This window comes from Protomyctophum bolini (genome assembly GCF_963924005.1).
Source record: "Protomyctophum bolini genome assembly, chromosome: 12".
Lineage (NCBI taxonomy): Eukaryota > Metazoa > Chordata > Actinopteri > Myctophiformes > Myctophidae > Protomyctophum > Protomyctophum bolini.
Window position 1 is genome coordinate 1,799,391 of NC_137873.1, and position 21,950 is coordinate 1,821,340.

Below are 21,950 nucleotides of genomic sequence, written 5' to 3' on the forward strand. Positions count from 1 at the left end.
GGACCCGCAAATGATTTATTATTATTATTATTATTACGTATTTGGCCAGACCTCCATCTTATAAAAGATGGAGAAGATTTAGTCATATATTCTTTCAAGATTTTGAGAGCTCTGTTAGAATAGTAACGCATAAAGTATCAAAGTTTAAGTGGTTAAATTAATTTTGATGCTGGACCCCCTGAATGGCTCCAAGAAGCCCTGGGGGTCCCCAGACCCCACTTTGAGAAGCACTTCACATTTTCCTTCCTCCCTTTGTTCCTGCAGCCTTTCCTTCCTTTCCTTCCTTTCCTTCTAACATATACCTGTCTGTCTGTCTGTCGGTCTGTCAGACAGACAGACAGAGAGAGAGAGAGAGAGAGAGAGAGTGAAAGATGACTGCAACCAGACACAGTTAGTCATGAGCGGTGATGGGCCTCTTTGAATTTATGACAATGCAAGGAGTGCGTTTATTATCCAACAAACAGAGACTGTGGTGTGTGTGTGTGTGTGTGTGTGTGTGTGTGTGTGTGTGTGTGTGTGTGTGTGTGCGTGTGCGTGTGCGTGTGCGTGTGCGCGTGTGCGTGTGCGTGCGTGCACGTGTCTTCTTTGTGCCCCAGCGCGTGTATGGCGATTTATAACCCGTCAAACCCCACGTCGCCTCTTCTGATTTGTAGCGGACAGATCAATCATGGAGGGGGCAGGACAACAGGGCTTATTAGGTGGGCAGGAGGAGGGGCATGCTGTCTGTCATGCATTACTGACATAATGGCACTGCAGTCAGACAACCCTTGGCCGGGGATTGGAAGAGGTTCACCCAATAGCATGAATGTGTTAAAGTTGTATTTCTAAAACGGGTAGTCCCAATAATACTTCATTCTGATTGGCTGGTTACCGTCACGTGACCGGCGTAAATTTCACCGATAACCCACTCCTTCAATCACTTTGTATCAAACTGCAGCCTTGTAGCTGAACTGGGGAAGGGGAGCGCTTGATTGCTTTACAAACACATGCCGTGCCGTGCGGGCGTCTAAGCACCGCCCGGCTCATATGACTGTGAATGTGTGGCTCCAGGCAGCCCCGTAAATACATCAAGCTCTATTCTCCCGTCACATACACTGGCTGTGAGGTAGAAGACCCTCCGCTGCGCGTCGGGTCTGCCTACGCCCCCAGCCAGTGTAAAATACCCGGTAACCTGAGACCTCTCGTGGCTTATTGCTTAAGTAACCCATCCAAACTATTATACACTTTGCCATATACGATGGCGTGGCACGACAAAGAGAGACGATCTACAAGCTCACAACGATGTGTCGGGGTGTGATACGACTCGAGCAATGCCCACGGGCACAACACCAGAGGGAGCTCCACTGATCTCGTTCACCCTAGAATAGTTTCGGCACAAACATAGAGTTGAATTAATTCCACTATTATGTCACTAAAATGTGGTATGCCCAACAGCCATCAAAAAGTGTGACTCCCGAGTCCCTATACTAGACTCGGTCCCATGCAGCCTTTATACTCATCTATGAAGAGAAAAGCCATGCATGGTCACACATAAGGCAGAGAGTGTATCGGCGGAAGTGTCGGGCCGGAACATCCGTCAGATGTACTGTATTTCCCCCCCGGATATGATATTTTTCGACCAATCACAACACTTGTTTCATACACGGAGAATGTAAACAGAGTTGTAAAGGGTCAACGTCATTTCCTTGAGTGGTACTTCCGCCAAAGTCACGCTACTTCGGCCGATACGCTCTACAGCAGTAGGTCTTGCTCAGCGTGAGTCCCTAGACTCCCTACCCTCCTTCAGAACCATACAAGCCATAAAGGAGCACCTGGAATTTGTAACTGGACTTCTATAGCTTGCCAAATGAAATGAACCCCCTTTCTTCTTACCTTTACCGTTCCTATATGGATGGTTTATAGTATTATACGGTATATGCCCATTGAATGTCTTTATATGAATTGAATTCACAGGACCACAATGGAAACATGTACCTGTACTGTTTGCACCCTGTTGATAAAGTAATCAATAAATCGATCAATATGTTGTGAGCATGTATATTGACTATTTCATTGGATTTGTTATGTGTGCCCTTTAATGATATGCTGAAAACAGGGACGCTCCATCACGACCAGTGCATCAACACGCTTAACTCTAGTCTATACCATAGATCATTCCATTACGCATTCCAGAATGTCTCTATTTACTAAACTGAACCAATCGAGACAAATCATGACATTATGTGCAAATGAATGGCAGACACTGCATTCGACCGCCAAACGTGAATGTGCACAGCACGTCTCGAGACTAAAGAGTCAAGACATGCATTCATTTGAAATGACAAATGTATAGTCCTGATAGACCTGCTTCTTATAGAGGTGAAGGGGAGACAAACCAGCCTTGCTCCCTTGCTTTAAGACTGCATGTACTTTGTTCCGTGACTGCATCATCATGACGCGATTTTAAATCTACAATGTACAGCATTTAAGTTGAACATCTATTATTTCAAGAGACACTGCTGTGTATAAATTAGTCTTTATAACATTGGGTCTCAATGTGGGGTCCTTAGGGGCGTTCCAGGGTGTCCCCAGCAAATGTACTCTACATATAGTATCACAATAATGTTGGCTATTAAAACATTGCACATATAGACGATTGCGGCTTGTGCTATTCATTTAGATTTATTTTTTTACATAGCCTAAATCTTCTCTTCTAGGGTTTCCGTGGCACAAAACATTTTCAGATGGGGGTCCGCGGCCAAGTATATATCAATTTGGGGATCCTTGACACTCCGTGTGTGTGTGTGTGTGTGTGTGTGTGTGTGTGTGTGTGTGTGTGTGTGTGTGTGTGTGTGTGTGTGTGTGTGTGTGTGTGTGTGTGTGTGTTTGCGCGTGCACGTACATGTGTCTGTGTCTGTCTGAGTCTGAGGAGGGCTAACAGGGCTCAGAGCAAATATGACATCCCTGTCTCATTTTGTCACCTCAAACCCGTCGCCCGTCACTCTGACATTCATCTCTGTGTTTGGGGCGAGAGACGAGGGAGAAATAGATGGAAGGAGAGTGAAATACACAAAGGGACCAAGGGACAGAGAGAGAGAGGAGGAGCGAAGGGAGGGAGGGAGGGAGGGAGACGATAGAACGAGGTAGACAGTCAAAGTGACAGACATAAAGAGAGGAGAATAACTGGCATGGAAAAACCTGCTTCAATGAAAGGGGAGCAACAATAGGGAGAGAGAGAGAGAGAGAGAGAGAGAGAGAGAGATGGATTGGGGATGAATTATTGGAAGTGGGTATTATTAAACACAAGTGGTGGGGGCATACATCCTGCCAGCATCTGGCACAGACACATTAAATCACATCACATCATGCATATATACTCACGCACGCGCCTGCACATGCACACGTGCACAGTGCACACACACACACACACACGCACACACGCAAGCACACACACATAAACTACGCGCACACGCTTGAGGGAAATTCATTCATTCTTTCTTTCATTCTTTCTTTCTTTCTTTCTTTCTTTCTTTCTTTCTTTCTTTCTTTCTTTCGGTCTTGCTTTCCTCCACCCATCCATCCTTCCTTCTTCTCTGTGTCTAATGCAATGTTTACAAGGCAGCCGATTGTCCCCCACATATTTCACAGTCCACAGAGGCCCTGCAGGGCCCCTGCACTGCAATGACAAATCAAATCACCGCAAAATCACTTATTTCCCACTTCTGCCACCGCAGTGTGTGTGTGTGTGTGTGTGTGTGTGTGTGTGTGTGTGTGTGTGTGTGTGTGTGTGTGTGTGTGTGTGTGTGTGTTTGCTTGCTTGTGTGTATATGTGAGTGAGTGGGCGATGTGGGAGAATTATTGCTTCAATAAAAAAACATTATCCAGCCAATCTGTTTAGCAGTGTTACCGTTAGCTGTAATGGATTCAAATACCAGTCAGGGGAATGGGGTTGGTAAAGATAGATGACATGAATGCATGGATGGATTATTGTAACTTTTATTTACAGTATGGCTTTTTCTTTTGGGGAATTTTGGTTTGACACACACAGCAGAATAATCTCTCTCTGTGTCTCTCTCTCTCTCCCTCTCTCTCTCTCTCTCTCTCTCTCTCTCTCTCCCCTCAACAGTAAGAACCCCTCACCCAAGGACGGTCTCGTCACTCCAGGGACCCCCAAGGTAAGATGGACTGAAAGTGTGCTTTTTTTCTATCTTTGTATTTTAATAAATACATAAATATAAGGATCATCCTGATGTGGGAGCCCCATCTCACCCAAACACAATGAAATAGCACAAATTGGCAATTCCGTACATACACGCCTAGAAAACCCCAAAATCTATATTATACTACTACTGATTTGACAGCAACGGAGGCGTGGCTTTAACTAGTATTGTATGTATACGTAATTGCCAATCCGTGCTATTTCACCGTGTTTGGGTGAGATCGGGTTTGACATTATTTACTATTCTGTGCTATTGGGTTACAATTCGGCTCTACGGAACTTCACAACGTTCGACACGGCAACTCGTGTCCTCGGTGGTGACTCTCGTGGCTCAAGTTCGGTAGAGAACGGCACCCCACGGTCACGGTCTATGCCTCTATGAGGAGGATTTCAGTGTAATATGTACAGATTTTGGAGGTTTCTAGGCGTGTATTTACATACGGAATTGCCAAACGACGATGAAGGAGTGAATCTAAACCCACGCCATCCAACCATGTCTACGTGTTACAGTAACGGAGGATGTAGTACAGTACATGATATAATAGACATGAGGTTCATTAGTCTACTGTATACGTCACCCACTCCTTTTTGTTTGTCTTTCTGAAATGACATGAAGAATGAATAATGCAACATGTGCACCGAATCTCTGGCATGCAGCGCAATAATGTGGAATCACCTGCAGCAGCTCTGTAGTCTGCACATTGTTTGGGAGCTTCTGGTACCTGCTGTTACACAAAGACAAGTTTGTCCGCATGGCTTCAATCATAATATTATGAAGTGTTTATTTCGTCTCTGTCGGGTGGAAACCTCATCAGGTCCAAAGGTGTTATATACTTTCAAGATTCTAATTTAAACAATAGCAAAAGTATAGCAGGTCGACAAGATCGAAACGCGTCGCTCGTGGATCTGCACACACACACACAAACACAAAATGATACAGGGACGTCAGAACACCTCGCATTTCAAAGCAGGTTTTTAACAAGCTTCAGGAGGAGAGAATGAACTTGTACAGTGTATCAGAGAGATGTGTCTGACAGAGGCTGAGAGGGAGAAGGAGATGAGAGGAGTGGTGGTGTAGTAGAGATGAGGTCATTGCAGCACTATACAGTACATAATTATAGTACTGCTGATACAGCTGTACAGCGAATGTACACCCACTATTCGGCTGACAATTAGAGAACACCATGCCGTATTAATTTACACCATTTTAAACGCATCCGGTACTCCTCAATGAGCACCAGTATACTATATTATACAGATATATAGATATAAATCTATCTCTATATTATAGTCAAGTCAAGTCAATTTTATTTTTAGAGCACATTTAAAACAACCAACGTTGACCAAAGTGCTGGACAGCATAAAAACAAACATATAATGTGTACAGTAGGGAAAATGCACGAGAAGATACAATATGAAAACATTTTTCACGGGTAAAAATAAAAGAAGTACAGAACAAAACTGTGGAATGGGAGAGCACCGCAACACATGATTAAAAAGTGGGGAGAGGCAAATGGTGTTAATTAAAAGGCCAGGGAGAACATGTGTGTTTTTAAACAAGATTTAAAGATGTCCATAGAAGGTGCAGCTTTCACAACTAGTGGCATGAGGGCGTTCCATTATAGAGATAAATATATCACTACCTAATACAAAATAGAGTTAAGCATGTTTTCGGCATGACATTGTTATACTGAACCAGTCAAAAAGACGTGAATGTAATTTCTTGTTCAATAAAAAAACCCTGCAGTGTGTAATGTGGATGCTCTTCCGTCAGACTACACCACAGAGTGTGGTGTACAGTGTGATATTCATGGTCATGCAGCTCTCACAGTCTGAATGATGTCAGCCTGAACATTTCAGCTGGAACTATACCAACCCGAACAGTGGTGTGCGTGTTTGCGTGTGTTCGTGCGTGCGTGTCTCTTTGCCCCCCCGGGGGGGGGGGCAAAGGGTATCACGTACCCTTTCCCCCATGGCACGCCTCCTCCTCCACTTTGCCCTCTGCCACCCGGCGGCGCCTCCATTATGCTCCTAGATTATATATCCCACGCGCGCGGCTGGCTTCATGGCACACAGGGTCACCATGGTGACGGAAGACCCCGAGGCCACTAGAGGAAGCCGTTATATATAACGGCGGGCTGAGGAGGTTGCGTCGGGGGTTAATCTCCGGTGCGGCCGCGGCGGGCAGCGTGACGCCCCGTAAAACACGGAGCCCCCCGTGCTCCGCGGACCAGCCCTCTCCATTTGCCACGCCGCCGCCACAGCATACTAAACACGCGCTCGCTGATGCTCGGTCACGCCTGGACATGCTCCGCTGACGCTCGCCCCCCTTGACCCCCCCCCGACTCCACCGCTGTCGCTCACCCTGACGGTAGAAAAAGCCATGAAGGACGCTCCCCAAATTACCTGCAGAGATCACAAACATTACTATAGCTATGGTATACCAGAGCCCTCATCTGGGGCTGCAATGATTGTAAATTGCAGAGGAACTTAGAAGGATTCCAGGCTAATAAGACTTGTATGCCTTAAAACATTATACTTGCTCTCTAGAACTAGAATTAGAAATTAAATACACCTTTCATATTTTAGTTATCTTAGAAATAGTCAGTTTTTCACTCAATGCATTTATATAGCGCCTTTATCCAAGGGGTTTTACATAGATTGTGCATTACATTCACCCATTCAAACACATTCATACACAGATGGCGACGGAAACCAACCAGCACATCAGGAGCAATTAGGGGTTCAGTGTCTTGCTCAAGGACACTTCGACACTAACTCTGGGGGAGCCCGGGTTCGAACTGGCAACATTGCGGTTACCATCCCCTGAGCATCAGGTATGGTCCATAGGGCTGGACCATACATGCGGGCAAATTACATCATCATCTTGCGACAGGAGTTTTCCCTATTTCTAAGAGAAATTACGGTGAATTTTTTGAGTTATAGAGGGCAGGTATAATGCTTTAAGACATATAAGTCTTATTAGCCAGGGTTCATTTTAAAGGGTTAATTAAATAAATGACATTCACGTCTTTTTGACTGGTTCAGTTTCATGAGCGAATTTAACTATCCTACATTTGACCACATGAGCCTGCATGCAGTATTGATACTTTGGCTATTCTAAAATAAACGTGGCTATTCTACAATCTCACAACGCATCGGTGTGACACGTTGTGAGCTTGCAACGCTGCAAAGAAAGTACAGTACATACAAGATTATGCACACACGCATAGGCACGCACGCACACACACACACACACACACACACACACACACACACACACACACGGTCACACGTGCACAAACACACACACACGCACACACTATAATGTCCAATTTAGCGTGGCAGCTCTGGGGGGCTGGTCATTTCTCACTTATTATTATTAGATTATGGCTGTCGACCACTTAAGCCTCTGCTCTGCCCCTTTCTGCTTGATTAATAGGAGATGACTGTAAACACACATATTTCATAGCTGCCTTGTAAAAACACATGCTCCCATACGCATAAAAACACACATAAAACGCATGCACACACATAAACAAAACCACCACGCACAAACACCCGCTGCCCAGACACATGAAGCATGCATGCACAGGTGCACACACACACACACACACACACACACACACAGATGCACACAGACGCACGCACACACACACACACACACACAGACGCACGCAGGCACGTGCACACAGACAGTACGTACAGTACACGTCTCTGTCCAGACCCGTAAAAGAAAATGGAACGTTGCTCTTTCTGTCTCCATCTCTGTCTCCTTTCCGTTACTCTCCTTGTTCATTTGAGGAATTAACTGGATTGGCTTTGTCAGTGAGTGGGTCGTGTGCTGCATGTGTGCACTGCATGTGCAGGTTGTGTGCGTGCATGATGGTATTAGAATCTGTGTGTGTGTGTGTGTGTGTGTGCGTGTGGTTGTGAGACAGCTTTATGGACAGACAAAGTGTCCCGTAATGTGGGATAGTTACGGTCCTCTCCTCTTCTTCCCTGGCATTTACCATGTATACGTCAGTGGTGGATTTACACTTTTTTTTACTTAAGTAGTAGTGTCAATACTGCAATATTGAAACACTCCATTACAAGTAAAAGTCCGGAATTCAAAATGTACTTGAGTAAAAGGTATTGGCATTGAAATGTACTTAAAGTACCAACAGTAAAAGCACTCATTATGCAGAATTGTCCCGTTTTTAAATGTACGAGAATCTTTTGAAGATAGGCAGAATACATAAAGCTCACAATGCGTCGCGATGAGCTTGTATAGTCTATTTTCAAATGGCCCGAAATGAAGTGGTTAATGTATGTTTTTGTAATCAAAATCTACAAACTAAGTAACTCAGGGTTTCAAATATTATGTAGCTTTATTCTCATGACAGGTTTTTGGTCATGAACATGCGCCGTCACGTCATAACTAAAAACTAAACTAAGAACACATATTACACATAAAAACCCCATAGGAACGTTGTTTCTTGTGTCCTAAACATCATTTAAATAAGCTGCAAAAGGGGTTGCAAAAGGGGTGAAGTGCCCCTTTACCTCCTCCTCTCCGAGCTGCCTGTAATGAGCACCTCTTCTCTAACTCCTCTCTTAACATCCCATAAACACTAACTCTAATCAGTGGAAGGGATTTTATAGACACAGCAAGTCTGGCGTGCTTGTTGTCATCGGTGCTGCCTGACGTGTCGTGGCCGGCGTCCGCGTACAGCGCTAATGCTCTGCTAATTCTGGAGGAAGTGATGCCTCGTGTATACTAAAGAGGATAAAAGATTGTAGGCTATTGATTCAAACTTAAATGTGGGCAGATTGATTCAGATGGCAGTGCACAAAGCAAGCCGTGTATAGGGACGAGTATGTCTTGTTTGGAAATGTGTGTGAAATAACATCTTGAACTCTAGGAGAGTATATAGGCTAGTATGTGAGATTGAAGAAGAAAAACTATTACGTTTGTGTATTTAAGATATGTGAATTTGCGCCTCTTTTTTATCCTATTGTTCCCTCTATGTTTGTGTTTTATTCAACTAACTATCTCTCTCTCTCTCTCTCTCTCTCTCTCTCTCTCTCTCTCTCTCTCTCTCTCCAGTCGTTGCTGTTGTCCGTCCACATCAAGCGTGAAGGAGAGTCTCCTGTTGTCTCGCCTCTGTCTTCCGAAGATGCCCATCACTCCGACAGATACCAGGTCACTCACTCACTCACACACTCGCACGCACACACACACACACACACACACACACACACACACACACACACACACACACACACACACACACACTGAACTGGAACACAAACTACAAGTTCAGCCTAGGGTTTCATATAGTTTGGCCAAGCCTTAACTCAATAATTATCTCTTCCATCTACTGTAGAGATTTGTCCAAGTGGTAATGGTGTGTGTGCGCGCGCATGCATGTGTGCATGCGTGCGTGAGTGTTTGATTGTTTGTTTGTTTGCAAAATGCCTTTCCTGCTCAGGTTGGCAAATACCCCCTAGAGTTTACTTTGAGTAATAGGGCCTAATCTCAATTACATCTCAGCACACACACACACACACACACACACACACACACACACACACACACACACACACACACACACACTGCACACACACACACACACACACACACACACACACACACACACACACACACACACACACACACACACACACACACACACACACACACACACACACACGCATACGCCAGATTATCTCCATGGATTTAAAACTGCCCTGAGGTAAATGTGTTTTACAGCACGAACTAATCCTTATTCAACGACCACTAGTGAGCTGACCATATAGGAAAGAATTGTTGTTCAGCGACTGGGCTATAGCCTGGGGGAAGAGAAGAGATGCAGGGCACATACTGTACACACAACACTGGTACATTTGGGGGTTAAGCGCTTGAAGCCCGGCATCCCTATTCTGGGCGGAACATTCGCCCAGTATAGGTGGTTAAACGCCTCGCTCAAGGACAGTCTGGTTGTAATTCTTCTGCCAGTCTCTCCCCCCCCTTTTAAATTAGTTATATGTTATATTTGATTTTATATTTACATTTATTAAAAAGTGTGGGGGAATACCTTCATACTTATTTCTACAAAATAATGCTACAAATTGTTACGAAACCGATGTGATAGCTATAGCAGCAAGTCATTTTGGGGATAAAGAAGAAGTTGATGGGGTAAATTAGGTCTGATTCTAATCGTATACCGTGCATCTTCAAATCATGTACTATACTGTACTTCAGACCATTTCTCAAAGCATACAATTATTATTATTATTATTAGGGTCAGGGTTATTTTATTTAAACAGCCAATTTAACGTTGAGGTGCCCACAAGATTTAGAAGCCCACTATAGACCTGTGTGTACACATGTGTGAGTGTACACACTACATTTCAGACATTTTAAAATAGCTTGTAGATCGGCTATTTTCAAAAGATTTGTAATACATATCCCTACTATTTCACAGGTGCAATCCTGCCTATACTTGTCTCTCTCAACCCCATGTGGCCCTCGCTGACTATGGGATGAACCATCTGTCACTGTACAACATGCTGCCACGGTGGTTTATTCCTATGGCCTGTGATGTATCACAGGGTTAAGTGGGTCTCCCCTCCCGCGCCATAAAACTGAAACTATTAAGTCCATGCAAACGTTACACGCCCATACGTTCGCGATGACACAGCTCACGGGAGGCCTTATAGCCATAAAGTAGATTTTCTCATTAAGTGAAACTGCTGAAATCGCCTTATATTATACAAATGATTAAGTCAATGGTGGCTCTCGATCTTCACCCCCGAAAAATGTTATTTGTAGAAGAACGCTGACGTCTTCTCAATTCCTCTGTGTCTCTCTCTCTCTCTCTCTCTTATTCTCAGAAACTCCCTTTCTCACTCTCTCACATTGCTTGTTCTAAAAAGAAATTCATGCCCATTAAGCTATAGTGTAAGTGTAGTATTACAATATCATCTCTGTCGGGTGGAAACCACACATGTCCAAAACTGTTACTTTTCAGGGTTCAACTTAAAATAATTGCTCGAATCTATCTGTCTGTGAAGCATTTTCATATTTTGCTCTGAATTGTATCTTGGATTACAAAAGTCTGATATAAGAGCACTTAAACACTTTATCTACTGTTTAATGTTTCATCTGAACAGTACCAATGAATCTATCTGCTGGTAAACACATTACAAATACAACTCATTTGACACAACATTTACTTAGGCTGTAATGCAGCTCACAGTGGAGCCTCGGCGCGTTGCTTCCCTCTAGCGACCGAAGCTCGAAATGACACGAGGTCCTCCTAGTGTCTACACTACAGCGTCTTCCTGTCACATGACCAAAACAAGCTAACATGGCGCCGTGCATGAGAATATTCTCCTGCCGCGACGCAGGCTCCACTTTTCAATCCTTTTCCATCCGCGTAGATTGATGGATACGGCGTTGCATTTACAGTAGCGAGCAATATCAGGAGACACACATGAGCCGTTTGCACGAGTGAGTTTTAGGCGACTTACTAGAAGTGAGGGTTCAATGAAACAACTTGACAGTCCTGTAATGGAGGAGGTGCAACCCAGCAGAGAAGTAGGTTCTGTTGTTTACAAGTCCCACCACACAACCCCGTAGTATCCAATGCAATCTTCCTCGGCAGAGTTATTTATATGCCTATAAAGTGAAAATATCGATTTCCCACTGTCTAATGGACATTTTCTCTGTTTCCTTTCTTTCCACTTTTGCAGACATTTTTACGAGTGCGGGCAAATAGGCAAACAAGATTGAATGGTATGTATTTCATAATGTTGTCCTTTTACTTGTCAAATGGGTTGTTTTCATTCATATTGTACATGCAAGCATTAGGAATGAATTCCTGAGCATCATGGAGATTATGATGTGGTGTATTTCAAGTCATAGATAAATGAGGAATATTTGATAAATTCCCCCAATTGGAAGTGAGTGAAATTGAACCACTGGTTGAAGTGAGTCGATTCTATTATTCATGCACAATAAGTCAGTATATAATCATACAGTATATGCATATAACTATTAATATGGAACAGGAATATATGTATTCCTGTTGCATAATTTCATCTTGTTTCTTTTCTGTAGCTGCAGAAAAGCTAACATCACATTAAAGGGGAAAATAAACAAGCAGCATTCTTTGTCCTAATCTACAATCTACAACAGGCTAATCGGTCTAACAGTTAAATTATTGTTAAACATTTGGCATTACTTAGTTTACATGAATCATACACAATTTGAGAATGCTGAAGAATTGTTATTTTGATTGTTAGATTGCCCGTTATCTCTCCTATGCTGTATCAATATGGAATGGAACTGGAATCTTATCCATAACAAAACATTCTATGTTTTGGGTCTGAAATCTCATCAAATGGTGTTCCGTGGCTCAATATGGACCTTGATATGAAAAAGTTATAAAACCAGTGCATTAGGAGAACCTGCACTGTACATGAACACAGGGGTGGGAAACCTTGATGGAGAGAGCCACTATATTTCCACACTCACTCCAGAGGGCCACATTTCATATAACGTGTCGCAGTGTGACACGGTTTGAGCTTGTAGATCAGCTATTTTCGCTATAGTTGAATTGAAACCCTGAACTATTTTTTGCTATTTATGAATTGGAATCCTGAAAAGTATGTTTTTTACTTTTTTTAATTTAATTTCAAATGCATTTAGTTATAGTTGTTGCCATGGTGTTAGTTGTATAACTTTATAACTAAATACCAAATACATTGGACATAAAAAACATTTAAATACTAGTCATTAAGCTACAATAACATAATATATTGTATGTTTGGAATTGTAACAGATGAAATCAATAATCAATAATACAGTATAGCAGTATTCTGATACTAATCTGGGGAGCACATTAAGTGAAGGTGGGTGCCACATGTGGCCCCCGGGCTGCCAGTTGCCCATATATGGTGTATATCATCAGTGGAAAACAGGATCGATTACACCAACCTGTCAGCCGTATTACAACGCTCACATTAACAATTTGAAGTCAATTACAGTAAAGCCACTATTAAACGGTGTCACATACTTTAGCACATGTTAAAAGCAGATACATAAATAATGCATTTAATCGATAAATCAAATCAACCTAGACCAAATGTACCAATAGTCCTTATTATTGAGGTCACATGATGAGAGAAATCTAATTATTATGTTCCATTGACCTGACTGGCCTTTTTGTCCTGATATTATTATTATTATTGCGAAATTAGCCTCTGGGTCAAATGTGGCTACTTAAAGTGTTCAACATTTTTCCTAAGCAATACTATACCCAACATGGTTCTTTCTGAGGTTATCACAAGCCCAGTGACCGAATGGACCGACAGATAGTCAAATGTACTGCCTATTTTGGATATCACGTTTGTATTTCACGGATTGACACACAGATTCATGCCCACTTTGGCCTGTGATGTGTATGAAATGAGCCAATGTAAACTTTGCCGTCAGTTCCTCCCATTCTGCCCTCATCTGGAACCAAGCATCCTTCTAGTGGGTGGGTGGGGAGTTGAGGGGCAGCCAGACCCCTGCCGGACCTAATTAACATCCCCTCTCCTCCCTCTAGTTAATAACGACCCCCTCGATTAGCGTCAGCCCAGAAATGGGTGAGGATTCGGAAGAGGAAGCCATTTTTTGTGTCTCCCTCCTTCCATCTTCTTTCCCTGCAGTCATGGCACATCTTGTGCCCTGCTCTCCCTCCCTCCCTCCTTTCTCCTCCTCCTCTCCTTGTCCTGGGGACGATGCTCCCTCATGGCCTCTACTGCTTTCCCAGCCAGCTAAAAATTAATGTCCCCGTGCGCCATTTGCAGTTAAGAAAAAACGACAGAGACTTGGGGCGCTATAGCCGGCTGCTCTGCTCTGTTAAATTTCTAATTATGTGCGTGTATAAAGAGAGGGAGGGGCTAGCTGTGAACAGGGGGGGGGGGGGGGGGTAGTAGTGTCTGGGGGAATAGGAAGTAGTTAATGGTGTCAAGGAAGTATAGAGCAAGGGAGATTGATTCAATTCTTTTAACAGCGCAAAAAGTACAGAGGCACAGTTCTACAATAATGCTAAAAGGATAACAAAAAGCCCTGAGGGCTTGTTTCCATTGTGGTCCCATGTATTCAATTCATCAAGACAAACAGACAAGATATAGAATTCTATAGAAATCACCAGTACTAGGAGGCGGAGAAGTACAAGTATATTTAGAGAAATACAGACGGTGAAGGAAAGAGTATAAAGTGGATACGTTGTTGTCTGTGTTGCGGGGGAAAAAAATCCAGTTTTCTGAAATAAATATTTTTACGATTTTTTCAAAAAATAGCAGACCTACAACCTCGTAGCGTGCCACTCGGTGGCGCGCTATGAGCTTGTAGATCTGCTATTTTTCAATAGCCAAACTATAACATAATGTTTAAAACACCAAAAGGGGTTCCCGTCCAAAATGGGCTAAATATCTGCTTTGTTTAACCCCATAACCAAATGAGTATTTGTTGTCCCATTGTCTTCAGACCCAGGGACGGGTCATGGGAGTCTGTGTACCCTACCTCTGGGGCCAGGCACAGGCCTGTTGACTTTTGAGTTTTTGGCCCTTCAGATGTAGTTATTTAATTAAGAAACTGTCTGTTGATGTAAATCCACAGTTAATTGTGTCTCATCAATCAGGTGGAGTAGCCTTATGACCATGTATTCAGAGACAGGAGGCTGTTGTGTTTTGTTTTCATTCAGGGCACAATATATTTGCCCATAATAATATATTAACTGGCCTCATAGTTGCTCCCTGATTAATTCATTAATTATTTATTTTGTCAACTTTATATTTGACCAGGTGGTCATTAATTGGGTTTGGGGGGGAGTAGTAAAGAGGTTACTGCTGGGGCGAGAAGAGCAGGTTAATGAAATAAATATCATCTTTGTCGGGTGGAAATGTCCAGAAATGCTACTTTACGTGATTCAAATTCAAAAGCAGAAGATCGACAAGCTCAAAACATGGCGAGAAGCTGCTTTTGATGCTTCTGTGTGATGCTGTAGTATGATCAAATAGCTCATTCTGACCTGAGATCAGATTCATACGAGGTTTCCACGGGACACACACTGGTCTGATTAACCCATTCTGACCTGAGATCAGATTCTAAAAATGTCAGTCGTTCTTCGAATTTTTCAAAAATAGCAGACCTACAAGCTCGTATCGCGCCACTCGGTGGCGCGATATGAGCTTGTAGATCTGCTATTTTTCAATAGCTAAAGCATAACATGATGCCAACACCAAAATGGGTGCCCGGTCAGAATGGGATAGGGCATACATTTATGAAAATAAAATAACACAGCAACTAAATCTAACTACTACTGTAAATATTGGCATTGGCATGGTCCCATCTCATCCTCGGCCAGGGAACGGACCATTTTTGAGGAGCGCTAGCCCCTCCTATATTCAGCTATAGTGTATATTTTTGTCCTAACATAAACATTAAATGCCATTGACAATGAATGGAGAATTTACGTCATATGTGGACGAGTAAATTGGCTATATATTTCGGTCCTACACAAAGTATCGGACCGAAATTCCCATTAACAATGAGGCAATAGACAATTAGAGCAAATAGACATGTTCCATCATGATGACAAATTCTCTGTCGTCATGATGTACGGTGATAAGAGCGCCCCTCACTTCAAACAGGTGTGATTTCTTCTTTTAAAAAAAAAAAATCATGATCAATGATGCCAACATGGCGACATTGCATTGTGTTCAATGGCTGTGTCCGGTTGAAACATTCAAGCAAGGTGGCTACATTTTTCACCAAAACGCTGATGCCGAACGCATGCAATGCGTCCACCTCACATCTAGAGCATTGAAACAATGACAAAAACGGTGTTAATTTGGCCTTTGAGAGCGACTACATTTCCTGAAACGTTTGTGTACTGTGGACACTGGACAGTCCCAAAATGATGAGCAGTTGTCCGAAGTCCGAACTCAGGCAAAAAGTGTTGTTGGTCTTGTAGCTCAATCTGTTGTACTGTAGTTAACCCAACTCTCTCTCTCTCTCTCTCATCATGTCCTTCCATCCCTTCCTTCTCTCGTTTCTCTCAGCTCGCATAGGCAAGATGAAGAGGAGGAAACCAGATGATGGGGGGCAGGTATGTCCGCTGTGCAACGCCCCGTTGGCTGGGAGTGAGGAGGAGATGAGTAGACATGTGGAACAATGCCTCATCCAGGTAGTGACACGCCGGGCTCAAACCCCCGCCTACCGACACCCCGCGGAAACAACCTATCGACTCCTCTCTTCCTGTAGACGCTGACCAATCCCCTCCTCTGTAGACTAGACACCGACCAATCACCTCTTTACTTCCTGTAGTCTGGTGGTTCTCAAAGTGTGGGGTCCAGGGACTCAGGGTTTCTTAAGGGGGGTTCTAAATTGTCCCTTACTATGGGCTCTATGCACACACGCCATTTTGAAAAGAACCCTACTTATACAGGTGTTACCGATGATACTAATGAAGGCTCTGTTACATTCTGTTCAAACAGTCAGGGTGCTGCTACTGTGCGTATTGTGTTGGCTCACTGGACACACAAGTGTCCTTGATTGGGTTCCAAATGGCCCCGTACGGGTGTGTAACTTTGAGTGTGTGTGGTTCCATTTGTACACTCCCACAGTTATGGGGGTTTAAACGTTTGAGAACCAGGGTACACTTAGAGCCTTAATTAGTAGTACCACCAGTAACACCTGTGAAGGAAGTAGGGAAGGGGCCTGGAAGTAGGAAGATTTTGTCAGTGTGCATATAGCCCATCCTGTAACTCTTAAAGTGTACCGATACTATTGCCACAGTTAAGAGGGGTCCTTAAAATGTAAAAGTTTGGGAACCACAGCTGTAGTTTTGGCCCTCACGGCGCCTCGAGCCAATTGTCTTCCCCCCCTCTCTCTGTCTCTCTGTATCTCTCTGGGTGTAAGCACGCTTGGGCTTCCATGCGCGGCCAAAAGCTGCTCGTAGCAGTCGTCTCTTCCTGGTTTTTAGACAGCTGGTGGATGGAAATGAAGCTCCGCCCACGCGGCAGAATGACGCGTCGGCCAGATTCCCGGAAGCGCTTGCCCCCCGCGGAATTCTGCCGCGTGGAAGAGACGCCTGCCGCTCGCGGCTTTTGGCATCTTGGTGACGCTAAAGTGTGCCTGCGGGCTCTCTCTCTCTCTCTCGCTCTCTCTCTCTCTCTCTCTCTCTCTCTCTCTCTCTCTCTCTCTCCTTTCTTATAGATTTTCATCAGCAGTTAAGCAAATTACAAGTTGCTTAACTGCAGATGTTCATCAATCACCACTATGTACCTCCATGCCTCTACTGATTGCTGACCATCCAAATAGTTGATTTTGACTAACCTCCACTGGATCAAATGCTGCTGCTAATTATTAATTGTCGTTATACATTGATAACTGCTGCAGATTGAGACGAGCCCTGAAAACCAGGCGTTTCGTTTTCAATTTAGACACAATTTTGTATGATACTGTTACGTACGGTTGTTGTACTATGGTTTCTTTAAAGTCGAACAAATAATAATAGGAAAGTTATAGAGCATGTCATTGCTGTCCGGAAGTAACCACCTAACTCCATTTAATCAATGCTATCGAACACCCTTTATGTCTGTGTGTTGGTTAAAAACATATTGAGCCAATGGAAAGTATTTAAAAAACACTTCCACAAAAACCTCCTAACTCCACTTGAGCTTGATGTTTGTTTTTTGTTTTTTCGTGAAATAATGACCATTTTGGAGTTAGGTGGTTTCTTCCAGACAGCAGATATCTTTATACTATATAGTAGTCTGAAATCTAATTAACTTGCGTCTACCGTGTGTCTGTGTGTGTGTCTGTGTGTGTCTGTGTGTGTGTGCGTCAGCGTGAGGGTGCGTTCGGTGACGACGACTCAGCAGACGGAGAGAATGGGCGGGGCTTTGAGGAGTATGAATGGGCGGGGCAGAAGAGGATCCGAGCCACGGCCCTGCTGGAGGGAGGCTTCAGAGGTACGTACACACACACACACACACACATGCCCACGCGCGCACACACACTCTCTATAGCCACGACTGATTTCAGTCATTTGGTTTCCATGGAAGCCAGCATGTCGCGCCTGGAAATATCTACAAGCTCACAACGCCAACGTGTTGTGAGCCGTAGATATTTTCGGTTATTAGATTAGAGCGCCCTCACTTAACACAGGTGTGATTTAATTTTTTCATTTGTAACTCAAATCTTTGCTTCTGGAGGTCCCTAGCACAGCATCTTTTTGAGACGGGAAGAGGTCTCCACATTTCCTCCATGTCCTCCTTGTCATACAGTGGTAGCCGTGTTAGTTTTCCGAGGGTGTCCAGGGTGCTGTAATGGCGGTACTGGTCCTTCAGGTCCTCTGGGTTAGACAGGGGGGGTCAGACTGACTCGGCACGGCACGGCCCTCTTAGCCAGGGGAAAGGAAAACACATTTAGCTGGGCGATTGACCTGGTGGTCTGCACCGCGCTGGGTGGGTGGATGGATGGGGGTTGGTGACTCGTGTGTGCGCGTACGTACGGCCGTACGCCCAATGCACGCGCACATCGGTCCTGGAATGCAATTATAGGGCTGCACCCGTGAGCTTGTCGCTAGGGAGCATGGATGCTGCTCTCTGACACACAGGCACGTACGCGCACAGTCGCACCACATGCACATACATACTGTACGTGCGCATCCATGCACACGCACACAACGTCCCTACAATGTTCCATTCTCACTTTCGGTTTTCTTTTGCTTTCTCCTGAAGTGCGCTATGTTGTGTTTAGGCACTCGAAAGTGCAAGGACACATTGGTAGAGGTGTTGGGTTGTGTAGTTTACCGTGCCACGATTTAACTCCAAATATGGTCAAGATATATTCAATCGTTGCTCTGTTGATTAGAAACTTATATTCCAAAATAGTCTCCTCGCTGACCTCAAATCCAGTATTTGTAAAGAGCTTTTGGATGTGTACACAAAAGTACTGCCTTTTATCCTTTTTTTGGTAGAACGTGGCTCTGGATATGTAACTGTAATACCTAATGATCACTCCAACTTAAACAGCATTGAATAAAGTGTGTGTGTGCGTGTGTGCGTGTGCGTGTGTGCGTGTGTGCGTGTGTGTGTGTGTGTGTGTGTGTGTGTGTGTGTGTGTGTGTGTGTGTGTGTGTGTGTGTGTGTGTGTGTGTGTGTGTGTGTGTGTGTGTGTGTGTGTGTGTGTGTGTGTGTGTGTGTGTGTGTGTGTCAAAGAGAGAGAGAGAGAGTGATGGCCCCTCTAAGGTGTGCTCAGAAAGACCTAAAGAGTTCTTCTCTTCTCTAAGAGGCTCTTTTCAACTCTCTGGGCTCCTCTCCTTTCATCTGTCCCACCTCTCCTCTCCCAGTTCGATCTGTTAAACACACACACACACACAAAGAGACTCACCTGCTCCCATGTCTCTCTCTCTCTCTGTCACCCGCTGAAAGCCAGAGAGAGACGGATCGATGTTGAAATCTCACCCTGGTAAAGAGCAGAATATCTTCCTCTCCGTCTCATCCCTCGTTCCTGGGCATCTAATGAGAAGACGGAACCCTTCTGCCATACTCTGATAGGGAGCTCACACACACACACACACACACACACACTACAGAGGCATTGCACTGGCACACATACACGCACGCACGGACAGACACACGAGCACGCACGTTTGTATTATCATACTTATAAGGACTTAATGATGTCTACAACGTGTGCGTGACATAGCTAGCTAGGTTAGCTAAGAGCTATGGATATAAAATGGGGAAAAGTCTTAATTCCTAACACCTATATCTAACCTCTAAATGTTTATTGCTGCTAACACTAAGTGTCTCTAACCAACCTTGGAAACGCTTCCTAATTCTAAATGAACTCTAAACTACCGGTAATCTTTTTAACCAAAGATTTAAATAAAATGAAAATCTGTCAGGACTAAGAAAACGGTCCTCGCACAATGCCTATTCTACACTTATAGACTTGATTCCGCATGTATAGTATTAGTAATAGAAGCACACATGCACACACACACACACACACACACACACACACACACGGCGGTACACTCAGAAGGCGGATTTGTCTGGAAAGCTCCTCAGTGGTTCAAACGGCTGAAATCCACCAGGCCCTGGAGAGAGAGGTGGGGGGAGGGGGGGAGGGAGGGATTGTCAGATGCTTGAGGTGGGCCAATGGGGGATCTATTCCTCTGTGCCCACCATCCTTCTCCTTCCCTTTGAGACAGCCGGGAATAAAGGCAGAGAGTGGGACCAGGCAACCTTTCAATGGGGGTGTGCTGGGGTCAGGCTGGCTGGCTGGCTGGGGAGAGATCGAACAAGCTCGGTTTGTGATTCAACTCTGTGTGTGTGCGCACACGTGCGTGCGTGTCTGAGCCGAGGGGAGAGCTGCGTGTATCTCAGGCACTTTGAAGGCCTCGAGCAGCAGCAACTGAGCCCCAAACTGAGAACACACTCTGTCTGCCTTTCCTTGGCTTGGTGGTTCTGTCTGTCTATAGTGTCTAAAGTGTAATGATCAGCTGTATTTTAATGTGTCTGTGTGCATTTCACTAGAGTTTGTAGTACGGTATTATGGCCTCTGTCGGGTGGAAACCTCTTGTCCGAAACTGTTACTTTTCAGGATTCGAAATTGAAAACGCAAAAAGCAATCGGATCTACAAGCTCAAAAGGCATCGCTTCGAGATGCGTTTCGTTCTTGCATATCTTTACTTTTGATGCTTTTGTTTAACGCTGTCGTAGGATCCAAGTTAGGGAATTAATTTACAAGTTTGTAAATATGGAGATAGTGTCTGGCCGACTCCCATCTCCGTCGTGAGCGCGACTGATCTGCCCAGCCTGCCTGCCTGCGCGAGCCGATGTGACAGACGGAGACAGATTGTCACACTGATGGACAGATCTCTGGCGGTGATAACAGGACGGGGATAAATGGGCAGAGAGCTTCAGAGAGGCACCGAGAGGGATTATGGCTGGTTAAGATGGCCCAGGGGGATAGGAAATCTCCTCCTTTGTAAACAGCACTTCAAACATGTCCCAGTCGCGTCTTTGTCTCCCCCCCCCCCCCCCCCCTCCCCTCCCCTCCCCCGTTTCTCCATCTCTCTCGCTCTCAGTCCGTCTCTTTGCCTGGTTCTCCCCCCTCTCTCTCTCTCTCTCTCTCTCTCTCTCTCTCTGAACTGTGAGCGACAGAACGCTAGTACAGTGACCTGTGACCCTCCTCCCTGTCTCCCCCCACCCCCCCCCCCCCCCCCCCCCCCCCCCCTCGTGCACACCGATAATTGCTACGGCAACGGGCGCACGGGCGAGGTCAGCCTATTGGTTCGATCCCCTGCCTGCTCCCCGACAGCTTCCCTTTGATCCTGCCCTCCCGCTGTTAGACGGTGACGGAGCAGCAGAGTCGGTGCCGAGAAAACATGTCAACGCCGCGCGGGAACACGTGTTAGCGAGCTGGCAATGTCGAGAGTCAGACACGCTTGAAGAGGGGTTATGGTAATGAGAGATGCAAGCGGCGATGCCATTTAGGAGTTTGGCCGCTTGCGTGCCCCGAGCACGTCGTTGGTACACGAGTCAAGAGATTATATTCATGTAGGAAGAAAAAAATGGAGAACAGAGATCGAGAGTGTTTCTCCACTTAAAGCCTGTACTTAGATGACAGGGGGTCCTCCAGGGCTCCATGCTAGGTCCACACTCACTTGACTTTCCGTCTGCACCAAAT

General features: G+C 44.8%; 1 protein-coding gene across 2 annotated transcripts in view; it reads left to right on the forward strand.

Annotated features, from left to right (window-relative positions):
* Positions 1–21,950, forward strand: part of rnf220a (ring finger protein 220a) — a 247,225-nt gene that overhangs the window by 194,402 nt on the left and 30,873 nt on the right. Inside the window, exons 5-9 of one of the 2 annotated variants that reach the window (XM_080778063.1) lie at positions 4,106–4,154; positions 9,291–9,386; positions 11,942–11,984; positions 16,304–16,428; positions 18,094–18,217. In XM_080778063.1, coding sequence (XP_080634189.1) covers positions 4,106–4,154; positions 9,291–9,386; positions 11,942–11,984; positions 16,304–16,428; positions 18,094–18,217 — 437 coding nt within the window. The remainder of the gene's footprint in view (positions 1–4,105; positions 4,155–9,290; positions 9,387–11,941; positions 11,985–16,303; positions 16,429–18,093; positions 18,218–21,950) is intronic. The other variant, XM_080778064.1, reaches the window with a different exon arrangement.